This window comes from Macrotis lagotis, chromosome 1 (genome assembly GCF_037893015.1).
Source record: "Macrotis lagotis isolate mMagLag1 chromosome 1, bilby.v1.9.chrom.fasta, whole genome shotgun sequence".
NCBI classification, from domain to species: domain Eukaryota; kingdom Metazoa; phylum Chordata; class Mammalia; order Peramelemorphia; family Peramelidae; genus Macrotis; species Macrotis lagotis.
Genome location: NC_133658.1, coordinates 441,239,268 through 441,263,792, shown reverse-complemented (window position 1 = coordinate 441,263,792; position 24,525 = coordinate 441,239,268). Strand labels below are relative to the sequence as shown.

The window sequence follows — 24,525 nt, the reverse complement described above, 5'->3', positions numbered from 1 at the left end:
CCAATTCTATATAAAATATTTGAAAAAATAGGCAAAAAAAAAGGAATTCTGCCAAATTCCTTTTTTTGACACCAATATGGTACTGATAACTAAACCAGGAATAGTCAAAAGAAAGAAAATGATAGACCAATTTCCCTAAAGAATATTGATGTAAAAATGTTAAATTAAATATTAGCAAAGAGATTACAGCAACTTAACATTAGGATAATACATTATGATCAGGTAGGATTCATACCAGGAATGCAGGGATGATTCAATATTAGGCAACCAATCAAAATAATCACCCACATCAATAATAAAGCTAACAGAAATCAAATGATTATCTCAATAGATGCTAAAAAAGCTTTTGACAAAACCCATTCTGATTAAAAACACTAATAGAGATTAGAAATAAATGGAATTTTCCTTAAAATGACATGGAGTATCTAACACCATCAGCAAACATTATTAGTAATGGGGATAAAGCTAGAGCATTCCAAATAAGATCAGGGTTGAAACAAGGATGCCCATCATCACCACTAATATTCAATATTGGATTAGAACTCTTAGTTTTGGCAATGAGAAGAAAAAAAAAATTGAATAAAATAAGCATTGAGAAAACAAAAATCTCACTCTTTGCAGATGATATGTTATTATACTTAGAGAATCCTAGAAAATCAACTAAAATACTACCTGAAATAAGTTGCACAATATAAAATAAATCCCCATAAATCATCAGTATTTCTATATTATATCAACAAAATCCAGCAGCAAGAAATAGAGAAATTACATTAAAAATAACCGAAGACACTATTATAAAATACTTTTCACATAAATTTCTAAACAACTGGAAAAGCATCAATTGCTCTTGGGTAGGCCATGCTAATGTATTAAAAATGACAATTCTACCTAAATTAAATAACACATGCAGTGTCATAACAATCAAACCACCAAAAATTAGGAGCAAAATTCATCTTGAGTAACAAAAGATCAGGAAAAAAAAATGCAAAGGAAGGTGGCCCAGCCATACTAGATCTTATAAAAGCAGTAGTTATCAAAACAATTTGGTTCTGGCTAAGAAGTAGAGCCATGGATCAGTGGAATAGACTAGGTTTAAAAGAAATGGTAATAACTGACTATAGTAATCTGTTTAGTAAAGCCAAAGATTCCAGCTATTGGGATAAGAACTATTTCACAAAAACTGGGAAAACTGTCAAATTGTATGGCAAAAACTAACATCTCACATCCTATTATACCAAGATAAGGTTGAAATGGGTATGACAAAAAGGGAAAATGATTAGTGTTGGAGATGTGGGGAAAACTGGGACACTAATACACTTGTGGAGTTGTGAACTGATTTAACCATTCTGGAGAGCAATTTAGAACTGGTTTTTTTTAGGGGGGTTTTTTTGCAAGGCAAACAGGGTTAAGTGGCTTGCCCAAGGCCACACAGCTAATTCTTAAGTGTCTGAGACAGGATTTGAACCCAGGTACTCCTGACTCCAGGGCCGGTGCTCTATCTACTGGGCCACCTAGCTGCCCCTATTTAGAACTATGCTAAAAGAAAAAGAAAACTGCATATCTTTTCATCAGCAATTCTATTACTAGGTCTGCATCTCAAAGAGATCATTAAAAAAAAAGTTAAAGACTCATAAATACAAAAATATTTCCTCTAAGAAATCATAAGCAAATGGGCTTCAGAAAAGCCTGAAAGGACTTGCAAGCACTGCTGCTGAGTAAAATGAGCAGAACCAGGAAAACATTGTATACATTAACAGCTACATTAGGTGATGACCAACTATAATGGACTTAGCTCCTCTCAGCAATTTAGTGACCAAGAACAATTCTAAGACTGGAAAATGCCATTCGTGTCCAGAAAGAAAACTATGGAACCTGAATCCAGACAAAGTACTCTATTTGCAAGCTTTTTAAATCTGCAAAAATGAATGCTGAAAGCTATCTTTAAATATATAATTGAAAATAAATTAAAATTTAGAAAACTAAATATAGATCTTCCATTTTTAAAATTCTATCAAAAATTATTTTGAAGGGTATGGTTTATGATATGAACTGGTCAAGATGGACAGAGATATATAAATTATCCTCAAAGCACACACAAGAGCATCAATTTCTAGGGAATTCTACAATTTAATATGAGTCAATTATTTAGGATGAATTTATCATTTATCACAGCTTCTCTTACAGATACAAGGTAAAGTGAAGCAGAGCACTGTGCAGCAATATTGTAACAACTGTTAACTGTGAAATATTCAACAATGTAATCAATTCAATGATCCAAGACAATTCCAAAGGATTTATGATAAAACAATGAAATCCACTTACAGGAAGAAAACTGATCACCTGAGTACATTTTGAGGTATATTTTTTCACGTTCTTTTTCTTTCCTATTTTTTTTTGGTTACATGGTTAATGTTGAATTGTTTTACATAAATTAAATATGTAATTTATATCATATTCCTTGCCCTCTCAATGGGTAAGAGAAGGGATAAATGGGAGGATAGACAGGAATTTAAGAAAAAAATTTTAATTAACTGAAAAAAGTAAATAAAACCAACTATCACAAATGAAAATTTATCATTATTAACTTATCATAGGTCACTATGTAAAATCATCATTTAATGAAAGGCAGCATGGTACAGTAAAAAAAAAATAGAATCAGGAAGGTCCAGGGTCAATTCCTAACTTGATTATTTACTATGAGGCCTTGAATAAGTGATGAGTCTTTTTCCTTTTTTGAAATATGAGTTGGGGGGGTCATAAGTAGTATCTTAGAGCTCTGAATCCCATGAGGAAGGTAGTAGGAATCAAGAACAGGAGTCTAAATCTATGATAAGTATTTTTATGAGATGGTTGGCAGAAATAAATGGAAAAGCTTAGTCATAAATAGCTACCTAGTGGAAAATGGTTTAGGAATATTCCTGTGATTATTAGCCACACTGAAACTACTTCATGAATTCCCAACAAGTATTTTTTACAAAGGGAAACTACAAGTACCTGCTTCATTGAATGAAATCTTAAATCTTAAACTTTAATGCTCATCTTTTCCTAAAGTGTTCTAGGATTCAAATAGTAACATTTATATATAAAAATTTTCAAAGTATATACATAATTCTACACATGATCACAAAGTGATCTTCAAAAGTATAGCCTGCATTTCTTCTCACTAGATAAAGATCACCTTTTAAAATATTTTAAAATAAACTATAGAAAGAGAAAAAAAGCATTAATTTTCCTTTATATTACCAAAGGTTATCCTTTTTCCAGAGACAAATTTCAAAAGTGGTCAATTTTCCAAAAAGAACTCAAATTCAACCTGTCAATTTTAAGTCTACATGATAAGAGGAATTTTGAATTTGTAGTAAAATGGGAAAAGAACTACTTTAGGTACAGAAAGTATCTGATTTCGAACATATAGGTTCTAGGGTTTATCATAATCTCTCTAAACTTTGTATTTCCTTATCAATAGAATAGAAGATTCTTTTATCTACCCATTCCAACCTTTATCAATGGATTGTTATGAGTCAAAAAAGAAATATGTCAAAGAGTTCTGGAAATAAAAAGTGTTATTATTATCTAATATATTAGAATTCATGCTACATTTATTATTATTATTAATAAATCTCTTATTTCTATAAATTCTACTTTTCTCATTCACAAAAATAAATTTTCATATATTCAAAACTTTAGCATTTTATGCAACAGAAAAAATGCTGTTTTCTCAGTGTAAAAGGTAAATTATAGAAGCCCATATCTCTACTAAAATTTGACAGTTGCAAAAAAAAAGTGCTAACTACAGCAATAATACAAGGTACAAACACTGACAAAAAGGAGACAAAATTATCCCTCATTTGCAGCTGAAAGCTTATTACATGTTGTCTTCTCCAGTAGAATTTGAGCTTCTTGAAAGCAAGATCTTTGTTTACTGAGTGCTTAGTGCAGTACTTTACAGTATTTGATAAATGCTTCATTTGTTCATTCATTCAAACGACATTATGGTATACTCAGAAAACCCAAAATAATCAGGAAACTAAATGAAAAAATAAATCCACAAGTCATTAGTATTGCCAAAAAAAGTAACAAAAAAAAAAAAACCAAAACTTCCATTCAAAACAAATTATAGAATGCATAAAGCATCCTGAAGTTAACACACACACACACACACACATACACACAGAGCTTTGATAGACAGGTAGGTAGGTAAGATAAAGAGGAGAGTTGGTGACTCAAAAACCAAGAGAAAGGAGGGAAGCAAGGAAAAAAAGGTGATTAGTGTCAATGGCTGAAAAATTCAAGAATGAGGGCTGAGAAAAGGTCATTGGACTTGGTGATTAGGATATCATTGGTAATTTTGCTTGAAAGTTAAGGTCAGAAGTCAGATTTTAGGGTAATCTACAGAAGAGAAAGAGGGCACTCTACCTATTGTAGATGGCCATATTAAGAAATTTAGCCACAAGTGAAATAAGCAATTTATCTGAGATGAAAAGATCAAGTGGTTTTTTGAGGATGCATGTTTTTAGGCAGTTAAGAAAAGATGCAGTACACAGAAAAACTGAAGAGCAGAGATGAGGGCAGGAATTTGTTGGAGAGATAGAATAGGATCATTTGTATAGTAGTTTCCCTTGGTGGGAAATCAAGTTGGACCACCTCAGTGTGAGACAGGATTAAAGAGGAGACATTGGCAGAAGACATCTCAGGTCTATGAGAAGAGGGATAGAAAAGGGCAAAGTACCTCAACTTTAATAAAATATGAGGCAAAATTCTCAGATGAGAATTCATAAAGGATGAAAAAGTTTATTGAGTCACAGTAGAAACTGGGATAATAAGCCAAAAAAAGATTTAGGATCATCAAGCAACAGTGAGAGATCAGTTGAATTTTTGTCGTATAGATTTGTAGCAGACCAAATTAAAATACTTGTATGATTTCTTCTACCTTTCATTAAGCAACACCTGGGCAGCAGATGATAGGAGTGATCCAAGGTTGAAGCTTGGGAACTAGATAAACAATCAGTCAGCCTACAAAGTGTTTGATAAAGTCCAAAATGTTACTGAAGGAAGAGCTCCTCCTCAACCTTTTATTTATTTGTGAGTATTGCAAAGAAAACTGAAAAGCAATTTGGTGGAAATTAGATTAGGGTTAAGTATATCATACACCATAATAAATTCATAACCCAAATATAAAAGATGGTATTTTTTAAAAAATTTAACTCCAAATCTTTGATGACAACCAGTTATAAATCATAAAAGACAAAACAAATAAATTCAATTATACAAAAGATTCTGCATGAATAAAAATCAATGGAAGACAATGAAATTGTAGATCAGAAAAAGGTTTAGATCAAATAAAGTCTGATAAGCAAGGTATATGGGGACTTAGAGAAATATTCTAACAATCGTTTCAAAGAGTGCTGGGTCTAAGTGACAGGAAGACCATATTTTAAACTCAGCCTTGACACTTTCTATCTGTGTCTGCCTCAGCTTCCTCAACTATACAATGGAAATAACAGCACCTACTTCATAAGGTTGTTGTGAGGATCAAATGAGATATTTATAAAGTGCTTTGCAGGGGTGGCTAGATGGCGTAGTGGATAAAGCACCGGCCTTGGAGTCAGGAGTACCTGGGTTCAAAATCTGGTCTCAGACACTTAATAATTGCCTAGCTGTGTGGCCTTGGGCAAGCCACTTAACCCCGTTTGCCTTGCAAAAAAAAAAAAATCTAAAAATAAATAAATAAATAAAATAAAGTGCTTTGCACAATGTCTGGCGCATAGTAAATAATTATTCTTTTCTTTTCCCCTCATTCCCTAAATAGAGAGAAGGGTGGACATGAACAGCTTTCAAAAGAAATGCAAGCCATGAATGACATGAAAATATGCTCCAAATCATTAGTAAGAGGAATACAAATTAAAACAACACTGAGACTTCACCCCATACCCCAAACATGGACAAAAATTACCAAAACCAATTACCAGTTCAACCAATTCCATGTCAACTTATAATGAAAAGTGACTAGCTAGCCATATCCTCTGACCCAAAAATCCAACTCAAAAGACAGAAATAGAGGTATAATATATACCAAAATGTTCATAGTAAACTCTTTATAGAATAGCAGGAGTGTAAACAATAGTATCATTTGGGGAATAGCTGCAAAAATTATAATTAAATGTAACGGAATGATATTGTGCAGTGGGAAATGACAAAAAGCATTCATAGAAACACGTGAAGACTTTGCCATAGAAATAAACACCCAAAAGCTATTTGTAGTTTTGTCAAAGATTCTCTAGGAATTTCTATTTAAGCAGCACAGATGATAAATGACAGGCTTGGAGTCAGAACACTATCTCACATTTTCTAGTTCTGCCATTCACTCTCCAAGGTAGTTTCTAGCTCTAAATCTATGATCCTATAATTTATATGAAGTGCTTAAAAAGGAAACAAGCAGAATTAGGATATAATATACAGGTGATAGGGTCATAGATTTAGATTGACAGGGACCTTGAATACCATTTAGGGACTTTCAAGGTTTTATAATTGGCTTCACAGAAAGGATTTGAACCTGGGTCTTCTCACTTCAGTCAATGTTCTTTCCACTATACTGCACTGCTTTATTATTATGCAATATCAAATGAAAAGATAAATAACATAAAGTCTACCTCTGAGAACAGAAAATAAAAACATCTCCCTCTTTAAGGACACAATGTCATAGACATTGTTGGATATAATCAGGATATTGAGATTTTCTTTTGGCATAATTTTCTGTCATAAATGAAAAGTTCAATAGGGATGGGGCAAAGTTTAGGAAATGATTCATGTGGGGCAGCAAGGTGGTGCAGTAAATAGAACATGGGCACTTGAGTCAGAAGGAACTGAGTTCAAATCCAGCCTCAGATACTTAGTAATTGCCTAGATATGTGACCTTGGGCAAGTCACTTAATCCCTTAATCCATTGCCTTAAATAAAATCTTTTTTAAATGATTCATATAAGTTATCAATAAACTATATTAAAAAAACAATAAATATGATATATCAGACAATCCAAATATGATATATCAGACAAGTGGATATAAAAAAATCCCTATCTTCAAGAAGTTACACATACATAAGCTTCTTGATAGGGATGTTTTATTTTTATCATAGCTTTACTATTGCCTAACAGATTACCATGCATATAATAGGCACTTAATAACGATGTATTGGAGGAAAAAATCAATTAAATCCAACTATCAATATCCAAGTTAAAAAGCAAAACTTTTTAAAAAATAATTCTCTATAATTGCTATTTGTTTCTACAAAGCAGGAACCATTGTGCAAATGATGCTTACAAGGGGACACAAGACAGTGAAGGCTATTAACAAATTTTCAATACCTTGATTATACAATATCACAATGTAAGATTATTGCCATTTTAAAAAGGAAACAACTGACAGCCAGTTTGGGACAAGAGCCAAGCAGTATTTTCTTGATAATGCTGAGAAGCATAGTAGTGAAAACAGTACTGCCTTTGGAGTCAAGAGAATAAAAATTGAAATCCTATGACCTTGGACAAGTCACAACTTCCCCAAGCCTGTTTTCAAAATGAGAAGGGTGTCCAGATGGTTTCTGTGGATTGTTCCAGTTCAAGATTTATGATCCTATCAATTTTTCAAATAACTTCTACAACATACCCTTCCAAAAAAAACATCTAAGTCAGATTTCAAAGTAACCCTTCAAAACAGATTTTAAGATAGGCTATGCCTCTTGGATATGTTAGCTATTTAAGATATTTTTAATACTTTGAACCTTAAATAAGCACATTCCAACTGCTTTCTATATTATGTACAAAGACATGTTGTTCACGAGTGAAATGGCATGTTTTAAACATGCCAATTTTCTTGGTTTGTAACAAATCAATCACAAAACAGCATAAAGCAAAGATAAGCTAAAACTATCAAGTCCTTATATAATTCTAGTGCTAGAATGGTTAAAGAACAGAAATGAAGTCAAATGTAGCTACAGTACTTCTCTAACAGTCTCTTATTTTGTTTCAAGCAGAAAGAGGGAATTATTTATAGAAAAACTTCATGGTTACAATAACAGCTATATGATTTAAGCACATCAGTATTCAGATGCTCTTCTTAGGAGAGTTTAGCCCTGTCAAAAAGGCATTAAAAAATGACCAGAGTAATTCATAAAAATAGCTGAAAGCCTGAAATAAAATGTCTATATTAAAAAAAAGTTCCAAGTCATTCATGCAATTTAAAATTGATATCTGAGAATTAACCTTATAGTTTCCTTCTGAAAAAATTCCAAAATAAGGAAAAAGTATCTTAATTACACTCAGTCATCAGTTTTGCTTGATCATTGAAAAAAATTTTATATTTTTCAGTTTCTTCCTCTTAAAAATATTCTTTATAGCTATGTTTCAAGCCACAATCAGTCATGTCTTTTTTCATACCAGTAGAATCATGTCCAGTTTTGCCATTTGTGGATAACTATGACAAGATACAAAAGCATGTGTTTGCCATAAATAGCTCTGGCTAACAGTGAACTGCTCACACAAGGCAGATCAAATTCTCTATAAGGAGAATAGTCTTTGGAACTCTACCAAATTCCATTTCTAATGTGAAAACTTGATTATCAAAATCTTTTTCATTTAGTTTGCAGAATTTAATAACAGCTTATAAAAGAATCCCTATACTTAAAAAGCATTATTATACTCTTTAGAGAAAGATTGTTTTTCACAATCTCTGCCCATCGTAACAAAGGAAGACAAAGATTGCTTATTCACAATGTGAATACATGAAAACAGAAGTTGTAGCTACTATATTTTAACAAGAAATTAGATAAGAATTCATGTAAAAGAGCAAAAGTAATTTCTTATTTTCAAATTTAAAAATTTGAAATATTATACTATTACTGAATTAACAGTAGTATTCGTTAATTTAGTGGTTTATATGCTTAAAAGCAGGATTTCCAATTAAACCAAAACCTGTGGTCATGAAAAGTTACAATTATACAGAAAAATTTCAAATTAGCTCTGTTGAGATGAACAATTGTTTATCTTTACAATACTTTCCACATAACATTTTTTAAAAATATGCTTAGCAGAAGCATACTTAATATTTCCAAGGAAAACAAGGCAACATTCTGTAATAAGCCACAAGTTTTATTGCAACGTGGCCAATTTTGTGGGGGTGGGGAGTTTGATTTCAAAAACAATGTTCCATTTAAGGCTCTTTTCATACAGAAATTGTCATTATAACTACATTATTCAAAATATCTTTAGTGTTGCAAGACTTTACAGTAAACACTTAACTCCTATTCCTGTTCTGTAGTGTACATTCAATGGAAAATAAAAAGGCAGTAACTACTACTTCATTTAGGAAAATATGTAGATAAACAGGAATGAAATCGAGGTACAATAATTTGATGATGATATAACTTAATTGGCATTCCTTTTTGAGGGGGACCTAATTACATAAAAGTGCTTTCAATGCATAGTTACACATATAAATATATACATTTATGTGTGTCTACATATATGCGTGTATATATAAATATACATTTATATATATGTATATGCTGCCATGTCACAATAGGCATGTTAAAGGCAGGTTAGGTGTACAAAGCACAAGAACTCAGGAACTGCAATCAAGTGCAACTCTAAGTAATACTGAATGAAGTTTAGCATCTGACCAGTGGATCATACTTTCAAGGCATTCAATTAGCTAACCCTTTGCAGTTTTCTAAACTATTCATATTGACTATCATATTCATCTTAGTTCTGCAAGGGATGCATATAATGCCATTTGTTTTGGCTAAAATGTGATGTGAAGGCATTCCTCAAGTTCTACATATAACTACCAGGATGAAACAGTTTAACGGCAATCACTGGTAGGCTGTTTAATTTATTGACATCTTCTTTATGTTTTTTGGGAAGGTATGGTAAGGGACAAAATTCTAACACTATTCCAACTGATGGAGCTGCAGAAATGGAAGCTACTTCCGGATGGCACTTCATTGTCATTTTATAAAGGTCTTCCTTCAAGTGAAACTACTACATTGCCTCCCAATTTCTCTCCAAGCGTTGAACGATCCTTAATATCATCCAAGCCATTTACTTGCCACTCGTGTTTAATACCTAAAAAACAAGACAATCACAATGTCCATTACCTTACTGTTAAGAAGAAACAATAATTGCTTTATGTGAAATATTTGTTTGTACCTGTAAATTTCTTTTTAATGGCATCTTTAGAACTAGCATAAATCATCTTGCTTTTTAAAGGTGCACATTCTGGAGCCCTACAGAAGAAAAATAATTATTCAATCCCATTCATGTGAGAAACAAGAGCAAAACTACCTAAGTTAACAACAATCCTTGTATTTTAAAATGCTTTTTTTTTCTTTTGGTTTTACACACCAGAATATAAAAACTAGGTCTTCTTTCTTAGACTCTTTTGTCTCGTATGTGGCATCATACAAAGCATATCGGCAATCATTCAGAGGTAGCAACTTCACAAAAGATGTGTAGGGGTCCTCTACAGTGTCACCAATGTCACCCACCAAGATCTGCTTTGCTTCCTCTACAATTATTTGTTTTTTGTCATCACTCAAACAGAAGAGAACAGCTTTCTTTCTTTTTTTGATCTCCTCCTGTGTAGAAGATTTCCGTACTTTCATATCATTAAAAACTTTGATTACTTCATCATTCACAGTTACTCCAGAAGCCTGAAAATAAACAAAGAACAGCAAGTTAGAAAAAAGCATTTTGATTTTAAACAGCTATTTATTGGGGTATAACTAATGAAATATAAAATGAATGACTTCCCTAAGAGGGCAAGTTATTCATTATAAGTCTGAGCATCAAGTACTATCATAAAATTTAAACAGATGGTAAATCAGGAGGGCCAACCTATCTCAATCTGATTCTCTGCTTTATCAACTTTTTAAGGAGTTAAAAAAGGACAAATAAATCAAGAATTACTATCCCACTCGGAAAAAAATCTTATTTTACTTATTGATGTCAGGGCTGAAAAAGCAGCAGCAGAAATATGCTCAGTATTTACTATCAATTTTATATGTGTGTGTGCCGTCAATACCACTTAAATAAATTTTGGGTTACAATTAATGCATCCTACAGAAAAAGGGGAAGAAGGGGAGGGAAGAATCACCCTATGCAGTGCAGTTTCCTCATAAGGAGAGGGAATCAAAAGAGCAAACTTCCCAAGGCATGAGCCTCCTCCTTAAACCCAAACAGTCCACACTGGAGGCGGGAGGCTCGGCCAGGTTGGTGGGCGTTTTGGGTCCTTCTGCCCCTCTACCCTCGTCTTCTCCCCGGAGGGGATAGCGCAAGGGTCCTTTACACGTCGGGCTCTGTCTGAACGTGGGGTTGTCCGTTCTGATTGAGCACAGCGTCAAAGAGAAGCTGAAGGGCAGCGCCAGGGCTCCCGGCGGGTCCGGCTGCCACGCCCCGGCCCCAGGGCGGCGTCGCCAGCCTCCCTCCGGCCGGGGGCCAGGGTGCTGGCCCGGCGCCCGCGCCCGCCGCCGGCCTCAGTTTCCTGCTCTGAAAAACTGCTGCCCGCCCCTGTGGCGCGATCGCGGGGCCTCGGTCGCAACCCCGAGGCCGGCGGGCAGCCCTGGCCCGGGCGAGCCAAAGGGGGCCTGAGGAGCCCCTGCACCCCGCAGCCCCGCCTACGAGGCCGGGGGCCGTCAACTCGGGGTCCCGTCCGCTCCGCGGGCCCCGCGGGATGGGCAGGGCGGGCGAGTGGGGGATGGGACACGGCCAGGGGCTGGGGGCGACGACCCCGTGGGGGCTAAAATTAGGTTAAAATGGCGGCAGCGGGCCTAACGGGCCGGTCGGGGTCCAGGGGCCACGGCCGCGGGCCTGCCCCCCGGCCTCCAGCCCCCGCCGCCGCCAGCCTTACCATGGTTCCCGGGGAGGGAAGGTTGCAGCGGCAGGTCCTCGCTCAGTGGCACTGGCAGAGAGAAGGCGAGCAGGACGAGGAGAGACGAGCGGAGGAGGAGGAGCCGGAGGAGGGGCGGCGGGCGGAGGAGCGGGCAGCGGGGCAGAGGAGGGGCGGCGGCGGAGGGCGGCGGCCCCGGGGCGGGCCCAGGCCGAGCAGCTGCACGCGCGGGGCACTGTGGGAAGGCGGCCCGGGCGCTGGGGCAGGGGCGGCTGCCGGGCGCATGCGCGGTGCGGGGCCGGAGGCCGCGGCTCTGGGGGCGTTTCCTGTCGCCCGAGCTCGTGTCCATCCCGCTCGGCCATTGGCTCCCGTTTCCCCATTTCTATTTGGTGGCTGAGTCCTAGAGGCCGCTAAGTCCTCCCTCGCCGTCCCGGAGGGCGAGCTGGTCTGCGCGCGCACACACACACACACACACACACACACACACACACACACACACACACACACACGGACACGCACGCACACACACCACACACACACGAAGACACACAAACATTCACTCAATTTCCAATTCTTTGCCACCACAAGGACGGCTGCTATGAATATTTTTGTACAAGTGATGTTTTTTTACCCTTTTTCATCATCTCTTCAGGGTATAGACCCAGTAGTGCTATTACTGGATCAAAGCATATGCACATTTTTGTTGCCCTTTGGGCGTAGTTCCAAATTGCTCTCCAGAAAGGTTGGATGAGTTCACAGCTCCACCAACAATGTATTAGTGTCCCAGATTTCCCACAACCCTTCCAACATTGATCATTGTTCTTTCTGGTCATATCGGCCAGTCTGAGAGATGTGAGGTGGTACCTCAGAGGTGCTTTAATTTTCAGAATCTCACATTCTACAAAGGTATAAAATGATACACATCATCTCTAAGGCTAAATCTCATCTATGTACATATAGATACTCTATGTGTATCTATATGTACTCATTTAGCTCTTACATTAGAATATAGGCTTGTTAAATCCTTAGATACTTTTCAGCGTAGTCTTAACTCTGTTAGAATTCAACAAGCAATGCCTAATGTGGAAATGCAAAATTTAAGTAATTATGGGAAGATGGTGACATAGTAGGGTATAGAATGGTACAGATGTCCTAGAAGCAATCCTTTGGAGCTTAGAAATGCACCAATTTAAAAAGAATTAGGAATCACCTGTAGACCCCAAGATCTATAGAAAAAAAAAGCCACAGAATCCTGCAGAGACCCTAAAATAGACAAAACAGGGGAGGCAGAAAGTTTAGTATAGGTAAGCCCTGTGGCAGTTATGGTGGGATCTCCTCCATACTAGCAACAGTAAACCTTCTGGAAAAAGAGTCCAAGCAAAGAACAACCCAGTCATCCCTAAAGTCTATGGTAGAAAAACCTAGTACACAGGAAAGGCATAGGGAGTTCCACAGTCTAGCACAGAGCTCCATAGGAGTCAAATGTAGCTTCCCCAAAATTTGAGGCAAAAAGATCCAAGAATGCCAAGAACCTTCAGTGTCCCATATTCAGAACCAAAAAGACTTTGACCACATTTCTCATAGGTAGAGTCTGGCCCAAGCACATTCCAAATTCCACCCCCAACCCCATTCTAGATGATGAGATGGCAAACCCAAGGAAAATTTCAAAAAAATGATGAAAAAAATACCTCAAGAAAACTACGGAGAAGACAGTGACCCCACAGAAATTCCAGGTTAAGCTTCAAGGGGGAAAAAATGTCCTGCTATAAGTATTACTTAAGTCCTAGGAAGAAATGAACCAAAAGGAAAAAAGATGGAATTGGCAGGGAAGAAGCAGGGAAGAAAGATTGGAAAAGGAGAATTGATATCTTAGAATAGATGGTACAAAATCTCATGCAAGAACTAAATGCCCTGGAATTAAGAATGGCCCAGACATAAAACTCAACAAAACAATAATAAATATTAAATATTCATATAAAATTTATCAAATATTTGAGAAAAGATGATGTAAAAACATGATATCTAAAACATTGACTTGGAAAACAGGTCAAAAAGTGATACTCTAAGAATAATTAGAATATATGAATATCTAGACTCACCCCCATACCTAAAAAAATCTGGAAACCATATTTCAATAAAATGTAAATGAAAATTGTTCTCCTGCTGCTGCTGCTGCTGCTGCTGCCACCCAGCGCCGCACCAGAAGTAACATGTCCAACTCCCAAATCTGTTGAACATGCAGATATTCAGGTCAAGAGTCACAGTGTGAAATCCAGGGAGCACTATGTTTGTGTTTCAGGCTTCAAACGTCAAGCTGGGACATCCAATCTTATTCAGTGTATACTTGACCAGAAATTGAACACTGCCTACTGGACAGAAACCAATCTGAAATGCATCAGAGATCCTGCCCAAAAGTCACCTTTCTCAACAGTATCACCAAGGGAACTTCTCACCTTTCCTGGAAAAGACATCTCTCTAGAATCAGAAACTTCCAAGTCAGACACCACAGTGGCAACAGAGATACTCATAGTGACAAGCTCTATCTCCCTCTCATCATCCCCACACACAGCATCTCCAGAATTAACAGGTATGGTCTCAAAGCCAGTCTCCAAGGAGATATCATCTGAACCACCTTCTACAACAGTCATATTAACAACCCAAAACTGGTCCTTCACAGTCCTGGCTCAAACAACACAGACATTGGAACAGTCCTCCCCCAGTACCCATGGGAAAATATCAGGTAAACAACATGTTTTAATACCTGTTTCTGTTTTTGCGAGTTTCCTAATAGTTCTTTTGGAACTTTGGCTCTGCATCAAAAGAAGGAATTCAGTCCCAGAACCACTTGATGAGACGGAAGATATGCCAATGGCAGGGCAAACTGACAGCAAAGAAGAATTTGTAGGCAGCTAACTATAAAACCTGTATGGCAGAAACAGAAAAACAAATTCCTTCACTCCTATGAAGCAAATTCTGGGGTAAAGAAGCAAAAAAGAGCTTTCTTTGGCTTAAAAAAGGGAGAGAAAAACCAGAATGAAAACTGTTCAAAACAAGAGAACCAGAGGGCAGTGTGAAAACATAAAGAAGGGACAGCTAGGTGACCCAATGGATGGAGCACCAGCCCTGGAGTCAGGAGTACCTGAGTTCAAATCCAGCCTCAGGCATTTAATAATTGCCTAGCTGTGTGGCTTTGGGCAAGCCACTTAATCCTATTTGCCTTGCAAAAACCTAAAAAACAAACAACAAAAAAGAAAATATAAAGAATCCACTGGTAACTTGAAAGAAATTCTAAAATGGAAACTCCTAGGAGTCAAAATTCAAAGTTTCCAGGTCAAAGAAAAAAATATTACAAGGTGCCAAAATGAAAACGTTCATGTGCAAAGAAGGCACAAGCAGGATCACATAAGACTTAGTGACTGCTACTACAAAGAAGAGAAAATAGTAGGATACACAATTAAACCTGTATGCATGTTGGACTTCTTTTTCATTTTTTAGTCAGCAATTCAAAAAGCCTAATGTGAGATAATGAAAAGTCAGAATTAAAGAACTTGAGAAGTATACTAAAACAGAGCAGGATGTAGCAGATTTCTGTGGAGATGTGTTCAAACAAAGAGAAACATCCTCCGCTTGAGGAACTATACTGTAGCTTGAAACAAAAACAAGATCCTTAACTGCATTGATTGACATTAAGAATAAGGCAAGTTGGGCTATATAGACCTAATGTGTAAATCAATCAGCTGCTATCCCAAAAAATATTGGAACTCTTTCACAAGTGTCCTATTTAATGTGCTTGAATGAAGCAATACTTTCATTACTTTGTAATATTCTTCCAACAAAAGATGTTTGCTGCTATTTCCCCTATTCTATTCAAATTCAGAGGATATCCTTTCCAAGGTAAAGTGTTTTTTTCATAGCAGAGTAAGAAAAAGACCATTAAGACCATTCATAACACTGCCAAATCTAGAAAATAATGTTTACATTTATTTTTAAATATTAGAATGATAAGTAGTATAACTTGTATAGTTTCCACCCTGGTTGCATTATTTTAACTGAAATAAGCCTGTTTATAGTCCCTGCACTTTAATGCAGAAAGAGTGCCATTACTTCAAGATGTCTTTGCTGCACATTGACTAGTTGCATTTCATTAACTAGAAGCTTGGAATCTCTTGCATTTAAATGTGCACATTAGATTTCTTTTTTCATTATAAGCCAGAAAGAATTTTCCTTCATAAAACCTTTATTGAAAGGCATTACTTGCTGACAACTCAAAAAGTTTATTGAAACCTTATCAAAATTGGGATCCAGTAGGCAGGAGTCCCCAGGCATGGGTGCTGAGCCTAGGTAGAGGAATGGAGGGAGACTTCTGAGGTCTGTCCTCTGTCCCTGGAACAGGACTCTGGGGCTCTGACCACATTCAGATCCTGATCACAATCTAGATCCCCCATAGAACAGCAGCACCCCCCCACCTCAACCCCATGGCAGAGGGGTGCGCTTGTGGTCATTCACAGACCAGGAGGAAAGACAGAGCCTCACACACGGAGATCCTTGTGTGTGGGGGGGGGGGGTGTCCCAATAATACTCAAAAACTCAGGAAGCACCCCAAAACCATGCACAGGCTGGAGAAATGAGTAAGCAGAGAAAAAAGAGGAACACAATTGAGAAATACTTTGTCTATGATTCCAAGAAGGATCAAAGTACTCAATCTGAAAATGAGGACATAGCTCCTGCATCTAAAGACTCCAAGAAAAACAGAAATTGGGCTCAGGCTATGACAGAGCTCAAAAAAAGACTTTGAAAATCAAGTGAGGGAGATAGAGGGAAAATTGGGAAAAGAAATGAGAGAGATGCAGGAAAAACATGAAAAAGAAGTCAGCAGCTTAGTCAAGGAGATCCAGAAAAAATGCTGAAGTAATCTTATCAAAATTAAGGAACTCAAGAAGTGTGCTGAAACAGTGGAGGGTGTTCCAGATTTGTTTAGAAATGTATTCATATATAAGGAAACATCCTTTGCCTGTAGAGCTTTAGCATACCTTGAAAGTAAAGTCAGCTACTTAACTGCCTTGATTGACATTAAGATCAAGACAAGTTGGGCTCTTATAGCCCAAATAGGGTAAGTCAATCAGCTGCTATCTCAAACAGTACTGGAACTCTTTCAAAAAGAACCCTATTTGAACTACTGAAATGAAGAAATATCTTGATTGCTTTGTGATAGTCTTCCATCAATACAAATTAGCTTCTTTAGAAGGGAAACTCCCCAATATTCTTCCTATCATTCTCTTTAATACTAGAAGGAAACTCATTTTTGAAAATTTGCATTCTAATAAATATGCAACAATGTCTTTTGTCTTATTCTTCTATGAATATGCTATTTTTTGGACTCCTTAATTTAAACATACTTATGGTGATTGCAACTATCTTTGATGAAAGTTATTGCTTCATTTAAGTAGATCAAATAATATTCTTTGTGAAAGTATTCTGGGAGTGGTTGCAAAGGCTACTCATTGACTTATAATAAAGATATAAGCAAGAAATGTATTCTGTGATTTTGTGATTGTCAAATCCTTGGAAACCTGACCTGATGACTTCTGAGTATCTCATATCCTAACCCATGTTTACATATCTGATATATGACACTAGATGGTAAGGTGCATATTAGATCTTTTTCACTACAATGCAATCGAGGGCATCATTCTGAAAAAAATATTTGGGTGAGAAAGCTATTCTTTGTTTTTAAAAAGGAGGAAATTGTTTTTTTCCACTGAAATTTTTGAAAAATCAGATATTTGTCTATTAGATCCAAGGATGGATTTTTTTAGGCTTTTTGCAAGGCAATGGGGTTAAGTGGCTCTCCAAGGCCACAAAGATAGGTGATTATTAAATGTCTGCGTCTGGATTTGAACTTGGGTCCTCCTGACTCCAGGGTCAGTGATCTAGAGATTCACTGCAAAGCTGCCCCTAGTTCCAAGGATAGATTGACCAAAAAACCAACAGCATCCCCTGGGGTTGGCCAGCTTTTATCTATGGCAGGAGGCTTAAACTCAGATGTTAGATCCATCACCCTACCCTTCTGATATGTATACTTCCTTGATTAGAAACCAGAAAGACAGTGTATAATTTATTATCCTCTCCAGAGCATCAGTGTTTAGTTAAACATGGCAGTTCCTCATCAGCCATGTCATGATGTGATTCATCATATGGAACTTAGTCTATAGCAAGTTCTTCCCAAGGCAATAAGTGTCTTTTTACAATATGTCACCTGTCTAAAACACTAAAGCACAAACTCAGGACTAAGAAAGGCTCTCCATAAGGACAACTCCATGTGCTTTTTCTAATTCTTGCATAGAATTGTAGGTTTCTGGTTTTAGGGAAGGCAATCTTAGGGTCCTTCTAGTTCTATCCACTCAATAAAAAATGAGAACTCACAAGGTTTACCAGCAGAATAGTCCATTCATTTCTAAGAAGGCAGCATTTAATTCCATCAAAAGTTAATCCAAGTGAAGCTTAGAGTGATACAGGACTCTTGACTCAGTAAGAAGGCAGATGAAATTCACTTTTATATAAACAGTAACAAACCAAAATGCTTTTATGATGCCCTGAAGGCTATTTATGGGTCAAAGATATATGGTGAATCTCAACTACTCAAGTGCTGATGGATACGCATTGATTAACCACAGGAACATAAACCTTGAGAGATGGGCTAAGCACTTCCATAGTGTTCTTAATAGACCATCATCAATAAATGGAGAAGCCATTGACCATTTACTTGAAGTCAATCAGTTCCAAGCTGAAATTCTAACTGAAGAAGAGGGTTTTTTTATTAAAGATATTATTTGAGTTTTACAATTTTCCCCCAATCTTACTTCCCTCCCCCCACCCCCCACCCCACAGAAAGCAATCTGTCAGTCTTTACTTTGTTTCCATGTTGTACATTGATCCAAATTAAGTATGATGAGAGAGAAATCATATCCTTAAGGAAGAGACAAAAAGTCTAAGAGATAACAAGATCAGACAATAAGATATCTGGGTTTTTTTCTAAATTAAAGGGAATAGTCCTTGCACTTTGTTCAAACTCCACGGCTCTTTATCTGGATACAGATGGCACTATCCTTTGCAGACAGCCCAGAATTGTTCCCAATTGTTGAACTGATGGAATGAGCAAGTCCTTCAAGTGAACATCACCCCCATGTTACTGTTAGGGTGTACAGTGTTTTTCTGGTTCTGCTCATCTCATTCAGCATCAGTTCATGCAAATCCCTCTAGGCTTCCCTGAAATCCCATCCCTCCTGGTTTCTAATAGAACAATAATGTTCCATGACATACGTATACCACAGTTTGCTAAGCCATTCCCCAACTGAAGGACATTTACTTGATTTCCAATTCTTTGCCACCACAAACAGGGCTGCTATAAATATTTTTGTACAAGTGATATTTTTACCCTTCTTCATCATCTTGAAGAAGAGGTTTTGAATGCCATTAGACTCCTTTCAAGTGGCAAAGCACTTAGTGCTAATTCTATTCCTCAGATCTACAAGGTGGAGGGTCCATTGCTCATCCAAAAACTGACTGAAATTTTCCAGATTATATGGCATGAAGAAGTTATCCTCCAAGAATTCAAGGATGCCTCCATTGTCCATCTCTATAAAGGTAAAGAGAATAGGTTGCCCTGTGACAATCACAGGCAAGGTAGCTAGATGATGCAGTGGATAGAGCATTGACCCTGGAGTCAGGAGGACCTGATTTCAAATCTAACCTCAGATACTTAACAGTTATCTCACTGTATAACCTTGGGCAAGTCACTTAACCCTATTGCTTTGCAAAAAAGAAAAAAAACAATCACAGGAGTGTTTCTCTTTTGGTCATTGCTGGTAAGTAAGATTCTTGCCAGAGTCCTTCTCAATAGGCTGATCCTTCACTTGGAAGTTGGTCACCTTTCTGAGAGCCAGTGTGGCTTGAGAAAGGATAGAGGACTGGTCAATATGGTGTTTGCTGCCCAACAATTCCAGGAAAAATGCCAGGAACAGAAGAACAGAGGTTTGTATACATTTGTAGATCTGACCAAGGCCTTTGAAGCAATCAGTTGCAAGGGTTTATGGAAAAATATGGAAAAATTTGGTTGCCCAGAGAAGTTCATCTGTATTGTACATCATTGCCATGATGGCATGCATGCCCAGTTTCTGGATAGTGGACAACGCTCTCAAGATTTCCCAGTCACTAATGGAGTAAAACAAGGATGTGTCCTTGCTCCCATGCTTTTTAGCATGATGTTTTCAGCCATGTTGTCAAACACTTTCACTGAAGATGGATATGGCCTCAAGGTCAGTTACCTCACTGATGGCAAATTCTTCAACTTGAAAAGTCTGCAAGCCAAGTCCAAAGTGGAGGGAGTGTTGGTGTATGATCTGGTTTGCAGATGATTGTGCACTCAGTGCAGCCTCTGAAGCTGAGATACAACAAAGTATGGATCAATTCTCTGCTGCTTGTGATTGTTGGGAGCCAGGGTCTCTAAGCTGTTTGACACAGTCACAGCAAGAAGAGACTCAAGGCAGTCACACCACTTGATGGAACATTTCCTTCAATATATATATATATATATATATATATATATATATATATATATATATATATATATATATATGCATATATATATATATATGGATTCCATGCATACCAATATTTATAGGTCTATTATTGATTGCAATACTTACTCATCCTAATAGTGGAATGACTATAAAGGAAGGATTTCAGAGAAATTCCTTGAATAAAACAGATTGTGAACTCTGTCCAAATTTAACAGGACTGCCTCTCCCTGAGGCACACAAAAGGCTTCAACATTATGAAATCTTTGGAAAATACAGCTCTGGGAGTTCCAGGGAGACGTCAGTATATATATATATATATATATTTATATGGAAAACAGATACAAGATGGGTCAGATAGAATTCCGGGGAAATTAACAGTTTTGCCCCCTTCACCATACACAGGAATATATGAAAAAGATGGTGAAAGAATAGTTCGTATAGGTGACTGATATGTGAACTCTTAACAGCCTTAGTTTCTTGGGAAAGAATAAAAAAAGTCACAGTAACCGTGGTTTCTACCAACAAGGCCTGAAAGGAAAATTGGTTATTGTAAGAGTTAACGGATGGGTGGACAAGCATAACAATCCTCACTATAGATTGTTAAGGGAGTGTATTGAAGAACATTACTTACACAGAAAATATAAAAAACTTTCCATTAAATGAATTGATTAATTAATAACTTTAAATGAATTAATAATTTTATAATGCAGCAACAAACTAGGTAGCAGACAGGTTGAGGTCATCATGGCCTGAGCAGGGATAAAAATTAACTACATGATCAAACTTGTAGCCATATGAACTATATGATTGATAATGAAAATTGTACACTTTTGTAACCAAGGAAATGATCTTAGCTTGCTTGCTTGATGCATACATGATTCTGATACTATAAAAATAAATCCAAGCAGCTGACAGTCAGTCAGTCTGCTCCTGCCTTTAACCCCTGTGTTGATTCAACTCATTTTGCCAACTCTATCCCTCCTGTCAGGTTCCAATGACCCCATGGAGGCTGGACCCCAGCTTGTGATAATTTTGATCTACCAATTAACACTAAGAAAACACAGGTGGGGGCGGCTAGGTGGCATAGTGGATAAAGCACCGGCCTTGGAGTCAGGAGTACCTGGGTTCAAATCCGGTCTCAGACACTTAATAATTACCTAGCTGTGTGGCCTTGGGCAAGTCACTTAACCCCATTTGCCTTACAAAAAAAAAAGAAAGGAAACACAGGTGCTCCATCAGCCAGCACCACACTATCCATATGTGGAATCATTGATTACAGCAAATGGAGAAGTTTTGAGTACTATGGACAAGTTCACTTCCTTTGACAGTGTCCTTTCCAGGGAGGTACATTTTTGACAAGGAGGTTGACACATGCATTGCCAGAGCTATCTTAGTATTTGGGAGACTCCAAAAGAAAGTGTGAGAGAGAAGCAGTATTAGTCTGATTACCAAATAGAAGATCTACAGAGCCATGTGTTGACTTCATTGCTATATGCCCATGAAATTTGGACAGTCTAATAGCACTATGTCAGGAAACTGAATTGCTTCCATTTAAATTGTCTAGGAAAATTCTGAAGATCACCTGGCAGGAGAAGATACCAGACACTGAGGTCCTTTCTTGAGCTAAACTGTGGAGCATTCCAAAATAACTACAGAGAGTGCAACTATGATGGGCTGGATATGTTGTTAGAATGCCAGACATATGCTTGCCAAAAAAACCTATTTTATGGAGAACTCACACAGGACAAATGGTCACAAGGGGGTCAGAAGAAGGGATACCAAGACACCCTGAAGGTCTCATTGAAGAACTTTAGAACAGATTGTACAAGGGAGACACTGGCACAGAACTGCCCAGCATGGTGTGCCCTCCTCAGTGAGGGTGATGCACTCTTATGAGGAAGGCTGAATGGAAGCAACTCAAAGGAAACATAACATATGTAAGTCTAGAGTATCCACCCCAGATGTTCACATGGACCATTTGTGCCCAACCTGTGATTAAGCATTCTGAGACCCTATTGGTCTGATGAACCACAGCAGAACACACTGTAATTTGTCTCAAACATAATGATGTCATTTTGGTCTAATTTGATAATGAAGACAAGAAGAAGAAAATTCACTCAGTTGACAGAGTAGACCAAGCACAGGAAGAGTACGTGACTTGTTAAAGCCTAACATGCTAGAAAAGTGAGAGAACTGGAATTTTGTTCTCAGGCCTTACCCCAAATCTTCTGTTTAGTTCAGTAGGGGATTTCCTTCCCTGATCTGTGCCATGTTACCTCAAAGTCAAACCTCATCAGGGCAGCTAGGTGGTGCAGTGGATAAAGCACCGGCCCTGGAGTACCTGGCTTCAAATCCGTTCTCAGACACTTAATAATTACCTAGCTGTGTGGCCTTGGGCAAGCCACTTAACCCCATTTGCCTTGCAAAAAAAAAAAAGTCAAACCTCATCATGGGGCAAGGAAGAGGAATATGAGGGGCCTGAGTATGCCACAGTCCACTGAGGACAAATAGAAGAGAAGAGATGGGAGATTTAAGCCTGGGAGTAGAGCCACCCAGTTTTCCAAATTCCTGTAGTGCTATGTGGCCTGCCCATGTAATCAAAACAATGATAGAAAAGACCTAGGATTTTGGGTGGACCTCACTGTAATGAACAAATGTTAAAAGACACCTAGAGTGGCATATACATTGTAGCAATTCCACAACAGCAATTAGGTCACAGATACTTTCCATTTTAAAGCAGCTCCCCATGCACTGGTCCTGCCCTTCTCTAGTTTATCAAACAGGAGGGGGTCTTTTTTTTCTTGAGTTGGGCTTCAATATTTAATGTATGTTTATTTTTTATTAATATTTTATTTGTTTTCCAATTATATACAATAGTATATACAATTATATACAATAGTTTCTACCTATCATTTTTGTAAGGTTTTGAATTTTACAATTTTCCTCCTACCCTCCCTTTCCTCCTTCCACCCCTCACAGAAGGCAGTATGATAATCTTTACATTGTTTCCCTGCTATACATTGATTGCAATTGAAGAGAGAAAAATTATATCCTTGAGGAAAAAATATAATTTTAGAGAGATGGCAAAATTATATAGTACATAAGACATTTTTTTAATTGAAGGTAATGGACTTTGGTCTTCATTTAAACTCCACCTTCTTTCTCTGGATACAGATGGTATTCTCCATTGTAGGTACTCTAAAATTGTGCCTGATTGTTGCACTGATGGAATGAGCAAGTCCATTAAGGTTGATCATCACCCCCCATGTTGCTGTTAAGGTGTACAATGTTCTTCTGGTTCTGCTTATCTCTCCCATCATCAGTTCATGCAAGTCTTTCCAGGCTTCCAGGAGGAATCTTAAGGAACATGTGTGCCTGATGGTCATTTGCTTAGAGTAACACTGGTTACCTTACCTTCTCTTTTATAGGAGAGGGAAGAGGGAAGAGGGAAGACAGTGGATTCAAGATTGGGATGATTGGAGCAGCTTTCAACTGAAAGCATCAGTCATTGAATTATCACACCCTATATATCACAGTTCTTGAAGTCATACATTTCATTCTAGAGAAACTTGTCCAGAATTACAAGGGGTGGGGACTAAAGAGAAGCAAACATCTACCAATCACAACTGCAACTTAAGAGGTTTGGATACAGGCTTCCATGGAAAATGTCCCTATTCCTGATGTAGGCAAACTTCACTTATTTTTAAGGTTTTTGCAAGGCAAATGGGGTTAAGTGGCTTGCCCAAGGCCACACAGCTAGGTAATTATTAAGCGTCTGAGGTCAAATTTGAACTCAGGTACTCCTGGCTCCAGGGCCAGTGCTCTATCCACTGTGCCACCTAGCCACCCCTAAACTTTATTTTATGTTGGTGAGTGTCACTCATTTTTACAGCATTTCCTGAAAGAATATATTATTGAATTAAAAATTTTAATTTACTGCTTCCATTTTGTTGAATTCATCCCATTCATATTCTAAGTTATAATTACTTGTTTTATTTTCCTCTTTCCTATATTCCTCACTATACTTTTTCACCCTATCCTTATCCATTCATATGGTATCACCTCCC

General features: G+C 37.5%; 2 protein-coding genes across 2 annotated transcripts; one reads left to right on the top strand and one right to left on the bottom strand.

Annotated features, from left to right (window-relative positions):
- Positions 1-9,121: 9,121 nt before the first annotated feature.
- Positions 9,122-12,009, bottom strand: CFL2 (cofilin 2). The gene is made up of 4 exons (XM_074213323.1): positions 11,901-12,009; positions 10,397-10,704; positions 10,202-10,278; positions 9,122-10,117 (listed from the first exon to the last, which is right to left on the bottom strand). The coding sequence occupies exons 1-4, from the start codon at positions 11,901-11,903 to the stop codon at positions 10,005-10,007; spliced, it is 501 nt and encodes a 166-aa protein (XP_074069424.1). The 5' UTR covers positions 11,904-12,009; the 3' UTR covers positions 9,122-10,004.
- A 2,015-nt stretch (positions 12,010-14,024) lies between these two features.
- LOC141519004 (interleukin-15 receptor subunit alpha-like) lies at positions 14,025-14,861 on the top strand. The gene has a single exon (XM_074231441.1). It carries the CDS (start codon positions 14,025-14,027, stop codon positions 14,790-14,792), a length of 768 nt encoding a protein of 255 aa, XP_074087542.1. The 3' UTR covers positions 14,793-14,861.
- The last annotated feature ends 9,664 nt before the right edge of the window (positions 14,862-24,525 follow it).

Coding starts and splice junctions, on each gene's coding strand:
- CFL2 (XM_074213323.1), bottom strand. Junction 10,279..10,396: donor GACCTAGTTTTTATATTCTG/GTGTGTAAAACC, acceptor TTTCTTCTGTAG/GGCTCCAGAATGTGCACCTT. Junction 10,118..10,201: donor CATTAAAAAGAAATTTACAG/GTACAAACAAAT, acceptor CTTGTTTTTTAG/GTATTAAACACGAGTGGCAA.
- LOC141519004 (XM_074231441.1), top strand. CDS start 14,025: ATGAAAATTGTTCTCCTGCTGCTGCTGCTGCTGCTGCTGCCACCCAGC.